At 54.9% G+C, this 20,588-nt stretch overlaps 1 protein-coding gene and 1 long non-coding RNA gene across 10 annotated transcripts; one reads left to right on the top strand and one right to left on the bottom strand.

Moving 5' to 3' along the window:
• Positions 1–469: 469 nt before the first annotated feature.
• Positions 470–9,473, top strand: SIK1 (salt inducible kinase 1). 2 transcript variants are annotated; one of them, XM_075263375.1, is made up of 14 exons: positions 470–583; positions 1,449–1,587; positions 1,661–1,777; positions 2,873–2,936; positions 3,036–3,197; positions 3,285–3,409; positions 3,797–3,920; positions 4,709–4,911; positions 4,994–5,116; positions 5,219–5,311; positions 7,642–7,786; positions 7,881–8,090; positions 8,272–8,440; positions 8,524–9,473. In XM_075263375.1, exons 2-14 carry the CDS (start codon positions 1,450–1,452, stop codon positions 8,693–8,695), a joined length of 1,845 nt encoding a protein of 614 aa, XP_075119476.1. In that variant the 5' UTR covers positions 470–583; position 1,449; the 3' UTR covers positions 8,696–9,473. The 2 variants fall into 2 exon arrangements, with proteins under 2 accessions (XP_075119476.1, XP_075119477.1); XM_075263376.1 differs by lacking the exon at positions 470–583 and adding an exon at positions 820–844.
• LOC142194326 (uncharacterized) lies at positions 1,736–2,842 on the bottom strand. Of its 8 annotated transcripts, none has more exons than XR_012715024.1 (5): positions 2,588–2,842; positions 2,516–2,556; positions 2,444–2,484; positions 2,372–2,412; positions 1,736–1,854 (listed from the first exon to the last, which is right to left on the bottom strand). It is a non-coding gene; the product is annotated as an uncharacterized LOC142194326 (long non-coding RNA). The 8 variants fall into 8 exon arrangements; XR_012715022.1 differs by lacking the exon at positions 1,736–1,854 and adding an exon at positions 2,268–2,309; XR_012715023.1 differs by lacking the exon at positions 1,736–1,854 and adding an exon at positions 2,268–2,309 and having other exon boundaries at positions 2,444–2,489; positions 2,521–2,556.
• Positions 9,474–20,588: the final 11,115 nt, after the last annotated feature.

Raw genomic sequence — 20,588 nt, 5'->3', positions numbered from 1 at the left:
TGTCCCTCTTTCAGTTCTTCAAAAGTTGGGAGGTATATATATATATATTACACATCAACTCGTACTCCTGTGTATATGTATGTATATATATATATATATATATATATATATGTATATATATATAAAAATATATATAGTGTGACACCCCTCCCCCCATATATACACATCACCTCGTCCTCACTCAATTACGTCATTCTTAGCAGGCTCCTGCAGTTCTCCCTCTGCCCGCTAGATGTCCGCCTCTCGCTCGGTGACGTCACTATTGTACTGCGCAGACGCTTTTGGAGAAAACTGAAACCAGACGATTATGGAGCCAGCTGTTCGCTAACGTCATTGCCTGGTCGCTATAGCAGCGGAGACATCAATGTGCGCGTCAGAATTCCCGGTCACCAGGCAACGGGGCGGAGTTCAGGCGTCGTTGACGTCAGCGTGACGTCAATGAGGCTGGGCTATGGACGTGTGGGCGGGGCTTTGGAGCGGAGAGAGTGAGGGAGCATGTGACCAGAGACGGAGAAGAAGAAGAAGAAGTATGAGAGTACGAGAGGAAGAAGAGGAGGACAACCAAGAGAGAAGCTGAGAGCAGGTGAGGGGAGACGGGAGGAAGAGGAGCTGAGAATGTGGGAGAGGGGAGCAAGAGGAGAGGAGCTGAGGGGGAGAGGGGAGCAAGAGGAGAGGAGCTGAGGGCAGGGGAGAGGGGAGGAGAGGAGCGGAGCTGAGGGCAGGGGAGAAGAGAGGAGAGGAGCTGAGGGCAGGTGAGGAGGAGAAGAGAGGAGCTGAGGGGGAGAGGGGAGCAAGAGGAGAGAAGGTGAGAACAGGGGAGGAAGAAGAGAGAAGCTGAGAGCAGGTGAGGGGAGACGGGAGGAAGAGGAGCTGAGGGGGAGAGGGGAGCAAGAGGAGAGGAGCTGAGAACAGGGGAGGGGGAGAGGGGAGGAAGAAGAGGAGAGAAGGTGAGGGGGAGAAGAGAGGAGCTGAGGGCAGGGGAGAAGGAGAGGGGAGGAAGAGAAGGTGAGGTGAGGGCAGGAGAGGGGAGGAAGAAGAGGAGAGGAGCTGAGGGCAGGTGAGGGGGAGAAGGGAGGAAGAAGAGGAGAGAAGCTAAGCGACACTGGGATTATTCAACCCTATTGCCCTAACACCAACCCAGATACACAGCTCCCCTCACCTTCCCCTCCCCCCTCCTCCATACACAGCTCCCCTCACCTTCCCCTCCCCCCTCCTCCATACACAGCTCCCCTCACCTTCCCCTCCCCCCTCCTCCATACACAGCTCCCCTCACCTTCCCCTCCCCCCTCCTCCATACACAGCTCCCCTCACCTTCCCCTCCCCCCTCCTCCATACACAGCTCCCCTCACCTTCCCTGACCCTCCCCCTCCTCCATACAAAGCTCTGACCTCCCCTCACACTTTTTAACCCTTAGATCCCCCCCTGACCCATTGTTTTCTTTCCTGCAGGATGGTGATTCTGAGGGACGCATCGGGCAGCGCCCCCCGCAGGCCTCTCCGGGTCGGCTTTTATGATATTGAAGGGACCCTCGGCAAGGGAAACTTTGCGGTAGTGAAACTGGCGAGGCACCGAGTAACCAACACACAGGTAAGGGGACGACAGGTGTGTGGGGGTGGAGCCTGTGTCTGTGCCTGTGGTCTCATGCTCCTCCCCTTCTCAGGTTGCCATTAAAATCATTGACAAGACACGACTGGACCGCACCAACCTGGAGAAGATTTATAGGGAAGTCCAGATCATGAAACGCTTGCGCCACCCGCACATAATCCGCCTGTACCAGGTGAGACAGCCCTCCCCAATTTCCCCATACTATCACATGACCCGACATACTGTGCCCCTCACTGTCCTCACATGACCCTCGCCCACCATACTGTGCCCCTCACATGACCCGACATACTGTGCCCCTCATTGTCATCACATGACCTCACCCGCCATACTGTGCCCCTTACTGTCCTCACATGCCCCTCGCCCACCATACTGTGCCCCTCACATGACCTCACCCACCATACTGTGCCCCTCACATGACCTCACCCACCATACTGTGCCCCTCACATGACCTCACCCACCATACTGTGCCCCTCACTGTCCTCACATGACCTCACCCGCCATACTGTGCCCCTCACATGACCTCACCCGCCATACTGTACCCCTTACTGTCCTCACATGCCCCTCGCCCACCATACTGTGCCCCTCACATGACCTCACCCACCATACTGTGCCCCTTACATGACCTCACCCACCATACTGTGCCCCTCATTGTCATCACATGACCTCACCCGCCATACTGTGCCCCTTACTGTCCTCACATGCCCCTCGCCCACCATACTGTGCCCCTCACATGACCTCACCCACCATACTGTGCCCCTCACATGACCTCACCCGCCATACTGTGCCCCTCACTGTCCTCACATGCCCCTCGCTCACCATACTGTGCCACTCATATGACCTCACCCGCCATACTGTGCCCCTCACTGTCCTCACATGCCCCTTGCCTACCATACTGTGCCCCTCACATGACCTTACCCGCCATACTGTGCCCCTCACTGTCCTCACATGCCCCTTGCCCACCATACTGTGCCCCTCACATGACCTCACCCACCATACTGTGCCCCTCACTGTCCTCACATGCCCCTCGCCCCCCATACTGTGCCCCTCACATGACCTGCACCCGCCATACTGTGCCCCTCACTGTCCTCACATGCCCCTCGCCCACCATACTGTGCCCCTCACATGACCTGCACCCGCCATACTGTGCCCCTCACTGTCCTCACATGCCCCTCGCCCACCATACTGTGCCCCTCGCATGCCCCTCGCCCACCATACTGTGCCCCTCACATGACCCTCAGCCCTCACTCATCTTCTTCTTGTGTTGCAGGTGATGGAGACCAAAGACATGATTTATATTGTCACAGAATATGCCAAAAACGGGGAATTATTTGGTGAGTGCGGACTTGTGGTGTTCTGTTGGAGCAGACCTTGTTGCGGCGGACTGAGACCTGCTCTCTGCCGCCCCCTTCTGACGTTTTTGTGCCTTGCAGATTACCTGACTGTGCGAGGGCGCTTGTCGGAGGAGGAAGCTCGCGCCAAGTTCCTGCAGATCCTGTCAGCGGTGGAGTATTGTCACAGCCAGAACATTGTCCACCGAGACCTGAAGACCGAGAACCTTCTGCTGAGTGACAGCATGGACATCAAGCTGGCCGGTCAGTGCCCGCCCCAGGGGCGGGGGGATGGGGATGGTGCGCTCTGCAGCCGGGAGTAACAGCCTGTCACTTTTTTGTTTCATGCAGATTTTGGGTTTGGCAATTTCTACATGGAAGGTCGACCCCTCAGTACCTGGTGTGGAAGCCCCCCGTATGCCGCACCAGAGGTATTCCAGGGGAAGGAGTATGAGGGACCCCTACTGGATGTCTGGGTGAGTACACACATGTCATAGGACTGTCATTATAATGTGTGGTGGACTCTGGAGGACTCTGTAGTCACATGTAGTGGGGTCCTGTGTGTAGTGTGTTACATATGTGTGACGTTACATGCTGTATGTTACATATGTGTGCTGTGTGTTATATACCTGTGACGTTACGTGCTGTGTTACATATGTGTGATGTGTGTTATATATCTGTGACATTATGTGCTGTGTCTTACATATGTGTGACATTACGTGCTGTGTGTTACATATGTGTGACGTTACGTGCTGTGTCTTACATATATGTGACATTACGTGCTGTGTGTTACATATGTGTGACGTACGTGCTGTGTGTTACACATGTGTGATGGTCACGTGCTGTTGTCTCTTCTCCTGCAGAGTTTGGGGGTCGTCCTGTACGTTTTGCTTTGTGGATCATTTCCCTTTGATGGGCCAAACCTGCCGACCCTGCGACAGCGAGTCCTGGATGGGCGCTTCCGAATTCCATACTACATGTCACAGGGTGAGTGCCCGCTCATGTACTGCTGATCATATGACACATGAAGACACAGACATGGCTCCTTGTACCCCTCCCCACATCTTATTTCTTTCCTCTGTCCCCCGTGTGTTGTGTTTATGCTCTCGCCCTCATACTGTCAGTCTCTGCTGCTCCGGATGCTGGTGGTTGTCACCGGGTAGCGGCAGATGATAGAACACCCTTTGCTCCCTGTACCCCTCCTCACGTCCTCTGTCCCCCTCCTCACGTCCTCTGTCCCCCTCCTCACGTCCTCTGTCCCCCTCCTCACGTCCTCTGTCCCCCTCCTCACGTCCTCTGTCCCCCTCCTCACGTCCTCTGTCCCCCTCCTCACGTCCTCTGTCCCCCTCCTCACGTCCTCTGTCCCCCTCCTCACGTCCTCTGTCCCCCTCCTCACGTCCTCTGTCCCCCTCCTCACGTCCTCTGTCCCCCTCCTCACGTCCTCTGTCCCCCTCCTCACGTCCTCTGTCCCCCTCCTCACGTCCTCTGTCCCCCTCCTCACGTCCTCTGTCCCCCTCCTCACGTCCTCTGTCCCCCTCCTCACGTCCTCTGTCCCCCTCCTCACGTCCTCTGTCCCCCTCCTCACGTCCTCTGTCCCCCTCCTCACGTCCTCTGTCCCCCTCCTCACGTCCTCTGTACCCTTCCTCACGTCCTCTGTCCCCCTCCTCACGTCCTCTGTCCCCCTCCTCACGTCCTCTGTCCCCCTCCTCACGTCCTCTGTACCCCTCCTCACGTCCTCTGCCCCCCGTGTCTCACCTTGGTTTTGTCGCCCTCAGACTGTGAGTCTCTGCTGCGCCGGATGCTGGTGGTGGACCCGGGGAAGCGGCTGAGCATTGCACAGATCAGACAGCATCGGTGGTTCCAGGGAATGGCCTCCCAGCAGCCCCTTCTACACAGTGATCTCCCTGCCCCCCAGCCCTGTATGCAAGTCCTGGCCATCATGCAGAGCCTGGGCATTGACAGAGAGCGCACCCTGCAGGTGAGTAATGGTACAGTGTGTCCAGCACAGCTCCACCTGGCAGCTCCATGACCCGGGGTGACTGACTTCTCTCTGCCTTCAGGCCTTACAGAACGACACCTATGACAATTACGCCGCCATTTACTACTTCCTGGTGGAGCGGCTGCAGGAGTCGCGCTTTGGACAATCCTCAGCACCAGAGCCCAAACCCATGGACTGTGTGAAGGTGAGCACTGTGGAAAGGAGGGCTGTAAGGAGTGCGGGGGATGAGAGGGTGTGCGGGTGTCCGCTGGTGCCAGTCCTGATTCAGCGTCTTCTCTTCCCATAGGCCTCCCCCTCCTCTACTGCTGCTCCTTCTCTCTTGTGTCAGCCACAGGCAACTGTACCAGATTACGACTGTGAGCTGAGCGGTCCGCTGCAGGTGAGAAGAAATCTACACACGCACACATATGTATATAGGTGACCACGGGCAAACATATGTATATAGGTGACCACACGCACACATATGTATATAGGGGACCACGGGCACATATATGTATATAGGTGACCACATGCACATATGTATATAGTTGACCACACCTACACCTATGTATATAGTTGACCACACCTACACCTATGTATATAGTTGATCACATGTATGCATATGTATACAGGTGACCACATATACACATGTATACAAGCAACCACATATGTATATAGGTGACCATATGTATATTTGCACACATGTACTCATATGTATATAGATGACCACATGTACGCACGTGTATATAGGCAGCCACATGTACGCATATGTATATAAGTGACCACTTGTATACATATGTACATTGGCAACCACATGTGCACACACATGTATATAGTTGACCACATGTACACATATGTATAAAGGTGCACACACATACACATGTATGTATATAGACCACCACACACGTATACACAAAAATATATACACACTGTATGTAGACCGAAACAGTATATATATACACACACACACAATAAATATATATACAGTCCTATGAAAAAGTTTGGGCACCCCTATTAATCTTAATCATTTTTAGTTCTAAATATTTTGGTGTTTGCAGCAGCCATTTCAGTTTGATATATCTAATAACTGATGGACACAGTAATATTTCAGGATTGAAATGAGGTTTATTGTACTAATGGAAAATGTGCAATATGCATTAAACCAAAATTTGACCGGTGCAAAAGTATGGGCACCTCAACAGAAAAGTGACAGTAATATTTAGTAGATCCTCCTTTTGCAAAGATAACAGCCTCTAGTCGCTTCCTGTAGCTTTTAATCAGTTCCTGGATCCTGGATGAAGGTACTTTGGACAAACAATTCAAGTTCAGTTAAGTTAGATGGTCGCCGAGCATGGACAGCCCGCTTCAAATCATCCCACAGATGTTCAATGATATTCAGGTCTGGGGACTGGGATGGCCATTCCAGAACATTGTAATTGTTCCTCTGCATGAATGCCTGAGGATTTGGAGCGGTGTTTTGGATCATTGCCTTGCTGAAATATCCATCCCCGGCGTAACTTCAACTTCGTCACTGATTCTTGAACATTATTCTCAAGAATCTGCTGATACTGAGTGGAATCCATGCGACCCTCAACTTTAACAAGATTCCCGATGCCGGCATTGGCTACACAGCCCCAAAGCATGATGGAACCTCCACCAAATTTTACAGTGGGTAGCATGTGTTTTTCTTGGAATGCTGTTATTTTTGGACGCCATGCATAACGCCTTTTTGTATGACCAAACATCTCAATCTTTGTTTCATCAGTCCACAGGACCTTCTTCCAAAATGAAGCTGGCTTGTCCATATGTGCTTTTGCATACCTTAGGCGACTGTTTGTGGCGTGCTTGAAGAAACGGCTTCTTTCTCATCACTCTCCCATACAGCTTCTATTTGTGCAAAGTGCGCTGTGTTGTTGACCAATGCACAGTGACACCATCTGCAGCAAGATGATGCTGCAGCTCTTTGGAGGTGGTCTGTGGATTGTCCTTGACTGTTCTCACCATTCTTCTTCTCTGCCTTTCTGATATTTTTCTTGGCCTGCCACTTCTGGGCTTAACAAGAACTGTCCCTGTGCTCTTCCATTTCCTTACTATGTTCCTCACAGTGGAAACTGACAGGTTAAATCTCTGAGACAACGTTTTGTATCCTTCCCCTGAACAACTATGTTGAATAATCTTTGTTTTCAGATCATTTGAGAGCGGGCTGTCCATGCTCGGCCACCATCAAACTTAACTGAACTTATATTGTTTTGTAAAGAGGAATGGTCCAAAATACCTTCATCCAGGATCCAGGAACTGATTAAAAGCTACGGGAAGCGACTAGAGGCTGTTATCTTTGCAGGAGGAGGATCTACTAAATATTAATGTCACTTTTCTGTTGAGGTGCCCATACTTTTGCACCGGTCAAATTTGGGTTTAATGCATATTGCACATTTTCTGTTAGTACAAGAAACCTCATTTCAATCCTGAAATATTACTGTGTCCATCAGTTATTAGATATATCAAACTGAAATGGCTGCTGCAAACACCAAAATATTTACAACTAAAAATGATTAAGATTAATAGGGGTGCCCAAACTTTTTCATAGGACTGTATATATAAAACACACACACACACACACACACACACACACACACACACACACACACACACACACACACACACACACACACACACACACACACTGTGATTTGTGTGCAGAGATCTGACTCTTCCGCTCTTGTTTTGCAGTCTTTGCTGTATCTGGGGGAGACCCCTATTTTAGGGGCCCCTCTATCGGCCCCTGACCCTACAATACAGGAGTCTTCGTTACGTGAGGAGCCGCCGCTGTATGAGAAGATCCTGCAGACTGCACAGCCAAGCCCAGCGGCTCCAGGTAGGTGTCAGCTGTTGGATTCCTCTGTGCTGCTGTCCGCTTGTTTCTGGTACATGTACTCACTGAGCGCTCTCTCTCTCTCTCTCTCCCGCAGATATTCTGGTGTCCTTCACGTCTTCCCAGTCTAACAGTCCAGAGAATGTTGTGCAGCGCTCCTGCCACCATCCATTACGCTCTACGGCGCCTCTCAGTGCTCACTCAGCTACCCCAGTTCTGCAGCATCAGGGAATCCCCTCCCCCAACTGTCTCCTGCCTGTCACCTTCCAAGAGGGGCGCCGAGCATCAGACACCTACCTGACACAAGGTTAGTCATCCCCAGGTGACAGACACTGGGGCACCGCACTGGGAATACTGGAAGGGGAGGCACACAGACAACTGTTTATATGTATGATGTATGTACTGTGTGTGGATGTATGATGTATGTACTATGTCTGTGTGGTGTAGCACGTTTCCAGAATGTGTTAACCCCTCGTTTGTTTGCTTAGGAGCCAGCGCCCTTCGCCAGCTGCGGAGATCTGTTCGGGTGCGCGGTCTCCTGTGTCTCAATAAGCTGCGCCATCGTGGACTCTCTGGCCGTGGTTGTCGCTCTGTAGATGGCGCTCCTGGTGCCGGCGACTCCCCAGGCTTCCTGTTGGATGTTCTGCAGCAGCAGAGGTAAGTGGCTTCTACGCGATGCCGATCTGTTCCTGGTAACCTGGGTTGGAACGTGAGTCTCATCATTGCGTCTCTTCCTGCAGGTTGCTACAGATTTCCCTCTGCTCGGGCCCCCCAGGTCACCCATCTTCGCTGCTCCCCCCTGATAACCCTGCAGATTGCTGCTCGGAGCCGACATTTATTACAGAAGCTTGTGCGTGGCCCCCGACACCTGTGACTTGTAGTGTGGACTGTGGCTCCCATGCCGCCCAGTGAATGATGGGGGGGTGTAGTAGTAATATTAGGCTTTTACCTCGTACCTGCTCCTGGGCAGAGGGCCTTGCAATACATGACCTGCACAGAAGGGGCCGCTCTGATCCTGGAGGGGTCTGCACAGCACTGACCGGGATGAAGCAATAACCTCAAAGCACAGAACAAACCTGATGTTTCTCTCTTCAACGTTAGTTTTTACTTTGTACATGATGTCTGGACGCCGCAACTCCGCCGGTGATGTGTGGAGCGCTGGATGCTGGTGACGTCGGTGATGTGCGGTGCGCTGTTGATGCCAGTGGCATGTGGAGCGCTGGATGCTGGTGACTCCGGAGACATTGGTGATGTGTGAAGCGTTGGATGCTGGTGATGTCGGTGATGCCAGTGGTGTGTGGAGCACTGGAATTATGACATGGGGGGCGCTGGTGATGTCACTGGTGATGTGCGCTGGGCGTACACCAGAACTGAAATGGGTGGAGCTTAGATCGCTGCTAATTCACTCGATGAATCTTCTTCTATGTTCCTCCTCAGTGACCTCTTACCTCTACCACATACCTGCTGCCTCTCCTCCTATCCAACCCCCACCACTGCTTCTGACCTCCACGGCAGCCTCCCCTCCTCTCCACCCTTCCCCCACCTGTATCTGACCTCCATGGCTGCCTCTTCTCCTCTGAGGGTTCATGTGTTGAGGATTCTCCTGCATGTTGGGCCTGAAGGACACTACCGGGTCAATGACTCATTTCTACTGATAAAAGTAACTCAATAAATTATTTTTCATACATGATGGAAGTGATTGTTGTGTCGTCATGAACGTTCTCTAGAGACCAGAGCAGCAGTCAGGGGGTCCGGTCCCCAAGATCCATGAACTCATCCTGGCCCCAAAAGTTTTTTGCGCTTCAGTTGTCGTTCTCATAATCTCTGAAGGCTGTCAGTGAAAAAGAACTTGCAACCTGACCTGGTCATGCTCACACAGCTGCCGTACCCTGAGTGCTCAGCTCACAACGCATTGCCCCCACATGTGCTTATATTGGTGTGAGTTGTCTTGGAAGGAACATCAGCTATACAGTTGCCCACTAGTCACCCCTCCAATATATCCTTGTGGGAAATCTTGTCCTTGGGGTAGTTTTGATGGAGTACGAGCAGGGATGAAGTCGGAAATCATCACCCTTGGTCCACTTTTACCTTAAAGGGGCTCTATCATTGGGTAAAGTCATTTTTAGATAAGCACATCCTTGCATAGCCTTTAGAAAGGCTTTTTCACACCTACCATTTGTATTTAAATCGCCTCAGTGGTTTATGAATGAGCCCGTTTTTATTCATATGCTAATTAGCCTATTGGTGCACCCCGGAAGTCTCATCGTGCACCCTCTACCTATTCTTTCTTATGTATGTGTACAACACAGGCTGCTGCTGATGATGACACAGCTTCCTGTTTGCACCCATAGATAGGAGAGAATAGCAGAGAGGAGGCTGCTGGGAACTTCCTGTGCTGACTGGAAGCTAATTAACATATGAATAAAAACGGGCTCATTCAAAAAACCCTTTAACTTTGGGAACCTCCATAATAGCTGAAGCTTCAACAGAGGGGTAGAGAAGAAAAGCTTCTTCAGATCCCTGAGTGACACCCACCTCTATAGGCTCCTCCGCCTGAGCCCCACCTTCAGATCACTATGACCTCACCTCTAGGCTCCTCTGCCTGACTCCCCACCTCCAGATCACTATGACCTCACCTCTAGTCTCCTCTGCCTGACCCCCACCTCCAGATCACTATGACCTCACCTCTAGGCTCCCCTGCCTAACCCCCACCTCCAGATCACTATGACCTCACCTCTAGGCTCCTCTGCCTGACCCCCACCTCCAAATCACTATGACCTCACCTCTAGGCTCCCCTGCCTGACTCCCCACCTCCAGATCACTATGACTTCACCTCTAGGCTCCTCTCCCTGACCCCTCACCTCCAGATCACTATGACCTCACCTCCAGGCTCTTCTGCCTGACCCCCACCTCCAGATCACTATGACCTCACCTCTAGGCTCCTCTCCCTGACCCCCCACCTCCAGATCACTATGACCTCACCTCCAGGCTCTTCTGCCTGACCCCCACCTCCAGATCACTATGACCTCACCTCTAGGCTCCTCTCCCTGACCCCCCACCTCCAGATCACTATGACCTCACCTCCAGGCTCTTCTGCCTGACCCCCACCTCCAGATCACTATGACCTCACCTCTAGGCTCCCCTGCCTTACTCCTTACCTCCAGATCACTATGACCTCACCTCTAGGCTCCTCTGCCTGACTCCCCACCTCCAGATCACTATGACCTCACCTCTAGGCTCCTCTGCCTGACCCCCACCTCCAGATCACTATGACCTCACCTCTAGGCTCCCCTGCCTAACCCCCACCTCCAGATCACTATGACCTCACCTCTAGGCTCCTCTGCCTGACCCCCACCTCCAGATCACTATGACCTCACCTCTAGGCTCCCCTGCCTTACTCCTTACCTCCAGATCACTATGACCTCACCTCTAGGCTCCTCTGCCTGACCCCCACCTCCAGATCACTATGACCTCACCTCTAGGCTCCCCTGCCTGACCCCCCACCTCCAAATCACTATGACCTCACCTCTAGGCTCCTCTGCCTGACTCCCCACCTCCAGATCACTATGACCTCACCTCTAGGCTGCTCTGCCTGACTCCCCACCTCCAGATCACTATGACCTCACGTCTAGGCTCCTCTGCCTGAGCCCCACCTCCAGATCACTATGACCTCACCTCTAGGCTCCTCTGCCTGACCCCCACCTCCAGATCACTATGACCTCACATCTAGGCTCCTCTGCCTGACCCTCCACCTCCAGATCACTATGACCTCACCTCCAGGCTCTTCTGCCTGACCCCCACCTCCAGATCACTATGACCTCACCTCTAGGCTCCTCTGCCTGACCCCTACCTCCAGATCACTATGACCTCACCTCTAGGCTCCCCTGCCTGACCCCCACCTCCAGATCACTATGACCTCACCTCTAGGCTCCTCTGCCTGACCCCCACCTCCAGATCACTATGACCTCACCTCTAGGCTCCTCTCCCTGATCCCCCACCTCCAGATCGCTATGACCTCACCTCCAGGCTCTTCTGCCTGACCCCCACCTCCAGATCACTATGACCTCACCTCTAGGCTCCTCTCCCTGACCCCCCACCTGCAGATCACTATGACCTCACCTCCAGGCTCTTCTGCCTGACCCCCACCTCCAGATCACTATGACCTCACCTATAGGCTCCTCTCCCTGACCCCCCACCTCCAGATCACTATGACCTCACCTCTAGGCTCCTCCGCTTGACCCCCACCTCCAGATCACTATGACCTCACCTCTAGGCTCCTCTCCCTGACCCCACACCTCCAGATCACTATGACCTCACCTCTAGGCTCCCCTGCCTTACTGCTTACCTCCAGATCACTATGACCTCACCTCTAGGCTCCTCTGCCTGACCCCCACCTCCAGATCACTATGACCTCACCTCTAGGCTCCCCTGCCTTACTCCTTACCTCCAGATCACTATGACCTCACCTCTAGGCTCCTCTGCCTGACTCCCCACCTCCAGATCACTATGACCTCACCTCTAGGCTCCCCTGCCTGACCCCCACCTCCAAATCACTATGACCTCACCTCTAGGCTCCTCTGCCTTACTCCCCACCTCCAGATCACTATGACCTCACCTCTAGGCTCCTCTCCCTGACCTCCCACCTCCAAATCACTATGACCTCACCTCCAGGCTCTTCTGCCTGACCCCCACCTCCAGATCACTATGACCTCACCTCTAGGCTCCTCTGCCTGACCCCCACCTCCAAATCACTATGACCTCACCTCTAGGCTCCTCTGCCTGACTGCCCACCTCCAGATCACTATGACCTCACCTCTAGGCTCCTCTCCCTGACCCCCCACCTCCAGATCACTATGACCTCACCTCCAGGCTCTTCTGCCTGACTCCCCACCTCCAGATCACTATGACCTCACCTCTAGGCTCCTCTGCCTGACCCCCACCTCCAGATCACTATGACCTCACCTCTAGGCTCCTCTGCCTGACCCCCACCTCCAGATCACTATGACCTCACCTCTAGGCTCCTCTGCCTGACCCCCACCTCCAGATCACTATGACCTCACCTCTAGTCTCCTCTGCCTGACCCCCACCTCCAGATCACTATGACCTCACCTCTAGGCTCCTCCGCCTGACCCCCACCTCCAGATCACTATGACCTCACCTCTAGGCTCCCCTGCCTGACCCCCACCTCCAGATCACTATGACCTCACCTCTAGGCTCCCCTGCCTGACCCCCACCTCCAAATCACTATGACCTCACCTCTAGGCTCCCCTGCCTAACCCCCACCTCCAGATCACTATGACCTCACCTCTAGGCTCCTCTGCCTGACCCCCACCTCCAAATCACTATGACCTCACCTCTAGGCTCCTCTGCCTGACTCCCCACCTCCAGATCACTATGACCTCACCTCTAGGCTCCTCTCCCTGACCCCCCACCTCCAGATCACTATGACCTCACCTCCAGGCTCTTCTGCCTGACCCCCACCTCCAGATCACTATGACCTCACCTATAGGCTCCTCTCCCTGACCCCCCACCTCCAGATCACTATGACCTCACCTCTAGGCTCCCCTGCCTTACTCCTTACCTCCAGATCACTATGACCTCACCTCTAGGCTCCTCTGCCTGACCCCCACCTCCAGATCACTATGACCTCACCTCTAGGCTCCCCTGCCTTACTCCTTACCTCCAGATCATTATGACCTCACCTCTAGGCTCCTCTGCTTGACTCCCCACCTCCAGATCACTATGACCTCACCTCTAGGCTCCTCTGCCTGACCCCCACCTCCAGATCACTATGACCTCACCTCTAGGCTCCCCTGCCTGACCCCCACCTCCAAATCACTATGACCTCACCTCTAGGCTCCTCTGCCTGACTCCCCACCTCCAGATCACTATGACCTCACCTCTAGGCTCCTCTGCCTGACTCCCCACCTCCAGATCACTATGACCTCACCTCTAGGCTGCTCTGCCTGACCCCCCACCTCCAGATCACTATGACCTCACCTCCAGGCTCTTCTGCCTGACCCCCACCTCCAGATCACTATGACCTCACCTCTAGGCTCCTCTCCCTGACCCCCCACCTCCAAATCACTATGACCTCACCTCCAGGCTCTACTGCCTGACACCCACCTCCAGATCACTATGACCTCACCTCTAGGCTCCTCTGCCTGACCCCCACCTCCAAATCACTATGACCTCACCTCTAGGCTCCTCTGCCTGACTGCCCACCTCCAGATCACTATGACCTCACCTCTAGGCTCCTCTCCCTGACCCCCCACCTCCAGATCACTATGACCTCACCTCCAGGCTCTTCTGCCTGACTCCCCACCTCCAGATCACTATGACCTCACCTCTAGGCTCCTCTGCCTGACCCCCACCTCCAGATCACTATGACCTCACCTCTAGGCTCCTCTGCCTGACCCCGACCTCCAGATCACTATGACCTCACCTCTAGTCTCCTCTGCCTGACCCCCACCTCCAGATCACTATGACCTCACCTCTAGTCTCCTCCGCCTGACCCCCACCTCCAGATCACTATGACCTCACCTCTAGGCTCCTCTGCCTGACCCCCACCTCCAGATCACTATGACCTCACCTCTAGGCTCCTCTGCCTGACCCCCACCTCCAGATCACTATGACCTCACCTCTAGGCTCCCCTGACTTACTCCTTACCTCCAGATCACTATGACCTCACCTCTAGGCTCCTCTGCCTGACTCCCCACCTCCAGATCACTATGACCTCACCTCTAGGCTCCTCTGCCTGACCCCCACCTCCAGATCACTATGACCTCACCTCTAGGCTCCCCTGCCTGACCCCCACCTCCAAATCACTATGACCTCACCTCTAGGCTCCTCTGCCTGACTCCCCACCTCCAGATAACTATGAACTCACCTCTAGGCTCCTCTGCCTGACTCCCCACCTCCAGATCACTATGACCTCACCTCTAGGCTGCTCTGCCTGACCCCCCACCTCCAGATCACTATGACCTCACCTCCAGGCTCTTCTGCCTGACCCCCACCTCCAGATCACTATGACCTCACCTCTAGGCTCCTCTCCCTGACCCACCACCTCCAAATCACTATGACCTCACCTCCAGGCTCTTCTGCCTGACCCCCACCTCCAGATCACTATGACCTCACCTCTAGGCTCCTCTGCCTGACCCCCACCTCCAAATCACTATGACCTCACCTCTAGGCTCCTCTGCCTGACTGCCCACCTCCAGATCACTATGACCTCACCTCTAGGCTCCTCTCCCTGACCCCCCACCTCCAGATCACTATGACCTCACCTCCAGGCTCTTCTGCCTGACTCCCCACCTCCAGATCACTATGACCTCACCTCTAGGCTCCTCTGCCTGACCCCCACCTCCAGATCACTATGACCTCACCTCTAGGCTCCTCTGCCTGACCCCCACCTCCAGATCACTATGACCTCACCTCTAGGCTCCTCTGCCTGACCCCCACCTCCAGATCACTATGACCTCACCTCTAGGCTCCTCCGCCTGACCCCCACCTCCAGATCACTATGACCTCACCTCTAGGCTCCCCTGCCTAACCCCCACCTCCAGATCACTATGACCTCACCTCTAGGCTCCTCTGCCTGACCCCCACCTCCAAATCACTATGACTTCACCTCTAGGCTCCTCTGCCTGACTCCCCACCTCCAGATCACTATGACCTCACCTCTAGGCTCCTCTCCCTGACCCCCCACCTCCAGATCACTATGACCTCACCTCCAGGCTCATCTGCCTGACCCCCACCTCCAGATCACTATGACCTCACCTCTAGGCTCCTCTCCCTGACCCCCCACCTCCAAATCACTATGACCTCACCTCTAGGCTCCTCTGCCTGACCCCCACCTCCAAATCACTATGACCTCACCTCTAGGCTCCTCTGCCTGACTCCCCACCTCCAGATCACTATGACCTCACCTCTAGCCTCCTCTCCCTGACCCCCCACCTCCAGATCACTATGACCTCACCTCCAGGCTCATCTGCCTGACCCCCACCTCCAGATCACTATGACCTCACCTCTAGGCTCCTCTCCCTGACCCCCCACCTCCAGATCACTATGACCTCTCCTCCAGGCTCCTCTGCCTGACCCCCACCTCCAGATCACTATGACCTCACCTCTAGGCTCCCCTGCCTGACCCCCCACCTCCAAATCACTATGACCTCACCTCTAGGCTCCTCTGCCTGACTCCCCACCTCCAGATCACTATGACCTCACCTCTAGGCTGCTCTGCCTGACTCCCCACCTCCAGATCACTATGACCTCACCTCTAGGCTCCCCTGCCTTACTCCTTACCTCCAGATCACTATGACCTCACCTCTAGGCTCCTCTGCCTGACCCCCACCTCCAGATCACTATGACCTCACCTCTAGGCTCCCCTGCCTGACCCCCCACCTCCAAATCACTATGACCTCACCTCTAGGCTCCTCTGCCTGACTCCCCACCTCCAGATCACTATGACCTCACGTCTAGGCTCCTCTGCCTGAGCCCCACCTCCAGATCACTATGACCTCACCTCTAGGCTCCTCTGCCTGACCCCCACCTCCAGATCACTATGACCTCACATCTAGGCTCCTCTGCCTGACCCCCACCTCCAGATCACTATGACCTCACCTCTAGGCTCCTCTCCCTGATCCCCCACCTCCAGATCACTATGACCTCACCTCCAGGCTCTTCTTCCTGACCCCCACCTCCAGATCACTATGACCTCACCTCTAGGCTCCTCTGCCTGACCCCCACCTCCAAATCACTATGACCTCACCTCTAGGCTCCTCTGCCTGACTCCCCACCTCCAGATCACTATGACCTCACCTCCAGGCTCTTCTGCCTTACTCCCCACCTCCAGATCACTATGACCTCACCTCTAGGCTCCCCTGCCTAACCCCCACCTCCAGATCACTATGACCTCACCTCTAGGCTCCTCTGCCTGACCCCCACCTCCAAATCACTATGACCTCACCTCTAGGCTCCTCTGCCTGACTCCCCACCTCCAGATCACTATGACCTCACCTCTAGGCTCCTCTCCCTGACCCCCCATCTCCAGATCACTATGACCTCACCTCCAGGCTCTTCTGCCTGACCCCCACCTCCAGATCACTATGACCTCACCTCTAGGCTCCTCTTCCTGATCCCCCACCTCCAGATCACTATGACCTCACCTCCAGGCTCTTCTGCCTGACCCCCACCACCAGATCACTATGACCTCACCTCTAGGCTCCTCTGCCTGACCCCCACCTCCAAATCACTATGACCTCACCTCTAGGCTCCTCTGCCTGACTCCCCACCTCCAGATCACTATGACCTCACATCTAGGCTCCTCTCCCTGACCCCCCCACCTCCAGATCACTATGACCTCACCTCCAGGCTCTTCTGCCTTACTCCCCACCTCCAGATCACTAAGACCTCACCTCTAGGCTCCCCTGCCTAACCCCCACCTCCAGATCACTATGACCTCACCTCTAGGCTCCTCTGCCTGACTCCCCACCTCCAGATCACTATGACCTCACCTCTAGGCTCCTCTCCCTGACCCCCCACCTCCAGATCACTATGACCTCACCTCCAGGCTCATCTGCCTGACCCCCACCTCCAGATCACTATGACCTCACCTCTAGGCTCCTCTCTCTGACCCCCCACCTCCAGATCACTATGACCTCACCTCCAGGCTCTTCTGCCTGACCCCCACCTCCAGATCACTATGACCTCACCTCTAGGCTCCTCTCCCTGACCCCCCACCTCCAGATCACTATGACCTCACCTCCAGGCTCTTCTGCCTGACCCCCACCTCCAGATCACTATGACCTCACCTCTAGGCTCCCCTGCCTTACTCCTTACCTCCAGATCACTATGACCTCACCTCTAGGCTCCTCTGCCTGACTCCCCACCTCCAGATCACTATGACCTCACCTCTAGGCTCCTCTGCCTGACCCCCACCTCCAGATCACTATGACCTCACCTCTAGGCTCCCCTGTCTTACGCCTTACCTCCAGATCACTATGACCTCACCTCTAGGCTCCTCTGCCTGACCTCCACCTCCAGATCACTGTGACCTCACCTCTAGGCTCCCCTGCCTGAACCCCCACCTCCAAATCACTATGACCTCACCTCTAGGCTCCTCTGCCTGACTCCCCACCTCCAGATCACTATGACCTCACCTCTAGGCTGCTCTGCCTGACTCCCCACCTCCAGATCACTATGACCTCACGTCTAGGCTCCTCTGCCTGAGCCCCACCTCCAGATCACTATGACCTCACCTCTAGGCTCCTCTGCCTGACTCCCCACCTCCAGTTCACTATGACCTCACCTCCAGGCTCTTCTGCCTTACTCCCCACCTCCAGATCACTATGACCTCACCTCTAGGCTCCCCTGCCTAACCCCCACCTCCAGATCACTATAACCTCACCTCTAGGCTCCTCTGCCTGACCCCCACCTCCAAATCACTATAACCTCACCTCTAGGCTCCTCTGCCTGACTCCCCACCTCCAGATCACTATGACCTCACCTCTAGGCTCCTCTCCCTGACCCCCCACCTCCAGATCACTATGACCTCACCTCCAGGCTCTTCTGCCTGACCCCCACCACCAGATCACTATGACCTCACCTCTAGGCTCCTCTCCCTGACCCCCCACCTCCAGATCACTATGACCTCACCTCCAGGCTCTTCTGCCTGACCCCCACCTCCAGATCACTATGACCTCACCTCTAGGCTCCTCTCCCTGACCCCCCACCTCCAGATCACTATGACCTCACCTCTAGGCTCCCCTGCCTTACTCCTTACCTCCAGATCACTATGACCTCACCTCTAGGCTCCTCTGCCTTACTCCTTACCTCCAGAGCACTATGACCTCACCTCTAGGCTCCCCTGCCTTACTCCTTACCTCCAGATCACTATGACCTCACCTCTAGGCTCCTCTGCCTGACTCCCCACCTCCAGATCACTATGACCTCACCTCTAGGCTCCCCTGCCTTACTCCTTACCTCCAGATCACTATGACCTCACCTCTAGGCTCCTCTGCCTGACCCCCACCTCCAGATCACTATGACCTCACCTCTAGGCTCCCCTGCCTGACCCCCCACCTCCAAATCACTATGACCTCACCTCTAGGCTCCTCTGCCTGACTCCCCACCTCCAGATCACTATGACCTCACCTCTAGGCTGCTCTGCCTGACTCCCCACCTCCAGATCACTATGACCTAACGTCTAGGCTCCTCTGCCTGAGCCCCACCTCCAGATCACTATGACCTCACCTCTAGGCTCCTCTGCCTGACCCCCACCTCCAGATCACTATGACCTCACATCTAGGCTCCTCTGCCTGACCCTCCACTTCCAGATCACTATGACCTCACCTCTAGGCTCCTCTGCCTGACCCCTACCTCCAGATCACTATGACCTCACCTCTAGGCTCCCCTGCCTGACCCCCACCTCCAGATCACTATGACCTCACCTCTACGCTCCTCTCCCTGATCCCCCACCTCCAGATCACTATGACCTCACCTCCAGGCTCTTCTGCCTGACCCCAACCTCCAGATCACTATGACCTCACCTCTAGGCTTCTCTGCCTGACCCCCACCTCCAAATCACTATGACCTCACCTCTAGGCTCCTCTGCCTGACTCCCCACCTCCAGATCACTATGACCTCACCTCCAGGCTCTTCTGCCTTACTCCCCACCTCCAGATCACTATGACCTCACCTCTAGGCTCCCCTGCCTAACCCCCACCTCCAGATCACTATGACCTCACCTCTAGGCTCCTCTGCCTGACCCCCACCTCCAAATCACTATGACCTCACCTCTAGGCTCCTCTGCCTGACTCCCCACCTCCAGATCACTATGACCTCACCTCTAGGCTCCTCTCCCTAACCCCCCACCTCCAGATCACTATGACCTCACCTCCAGGCTCTTCTGCCTGACCCCCACCTCCAGATCACTATGACCTCACCTCTAGGCTCCTCTCCATGACCCCCCACCTCCAGATCACTATGACCTCACCTCCAGGCTCTTCTGCCTGACCCCCACCTCCAGATCACTATGACCTTACCTCTAGGCTCCTCTCCCTGACCCCCCACCTCCAGATCACTATGACCTCACCTCCAGGCTCTTCTGCCTGACCCCCACCTCCAGATCACTATGACCTCACCTCTAGGCTCCTCTCCCTGACCCCCCACCTCCAGATCACTATGACCTCACCTCTAGGCTCCCCTGCCTTACTCCTTACCTCCAGATCACTATGACCTCACCTCTAGGCTCCTCTGCCTGACCCCCACCTCCAGAGCACTATGACCTCACCTCTAGGCTCCCCTGCCTTACTCCTTACCTCCAGATCACTATGACCTCACCTCTAGGCTCCTCTGCCTGACTCCCCACCTCCAGATCACTATGACCTCACCTCTAGGCTCCTCTGCCTGACCCCCACCTCCAGATCACTATGACCTCACCTCTAGGCTCCCCTGCCTGACCCCCACCTCCAAATCACTATGACCTCACCTCTAGGCTCCTCTGCCTGACTCCCCACCTCCAGATCACTATGACCTCACCTCTAGGCTCCTCTGCCTGACTCCCCACCTCCAGATCACTATGACCTCACCTCTAGGCTGTTCTGCCTGACCCCCCACCTCCAGATCACTATGACCTCACCTCCAGGCTCTTCTGCCTGACCCCCACCTCCAGATCACTATGACCTCACCTCTAGGCTCCTCTCCCTGACCCCCCACCTCCAAATCACTATGACCTCACCTCCAGGCTCTTCTGCCTGACCACCACCTCCAGATCACTATGACCTCACCTCCAGGCTCTTCTGCC

Source organism: Leptodactylus fuscus, chromosome 2 (assembly GCF_031893055.1).
Source record: "Leptodactylus fuscus isolate aLepFus1 chromosome 2, aLepFus1.hap2, whole genome shotgun sequence".
Taxonomy (NCBI): Eukaryota; Metazoa; Chordata; class Amphibia; order Anura; family Leptodactylidae; genus Leptodactylus; species Leptodactylus fuscus.
Note: the sequence above shows the minus strand (reverse complement) of the source record. Positions and strands in the feature narration are given on the sequence as shown.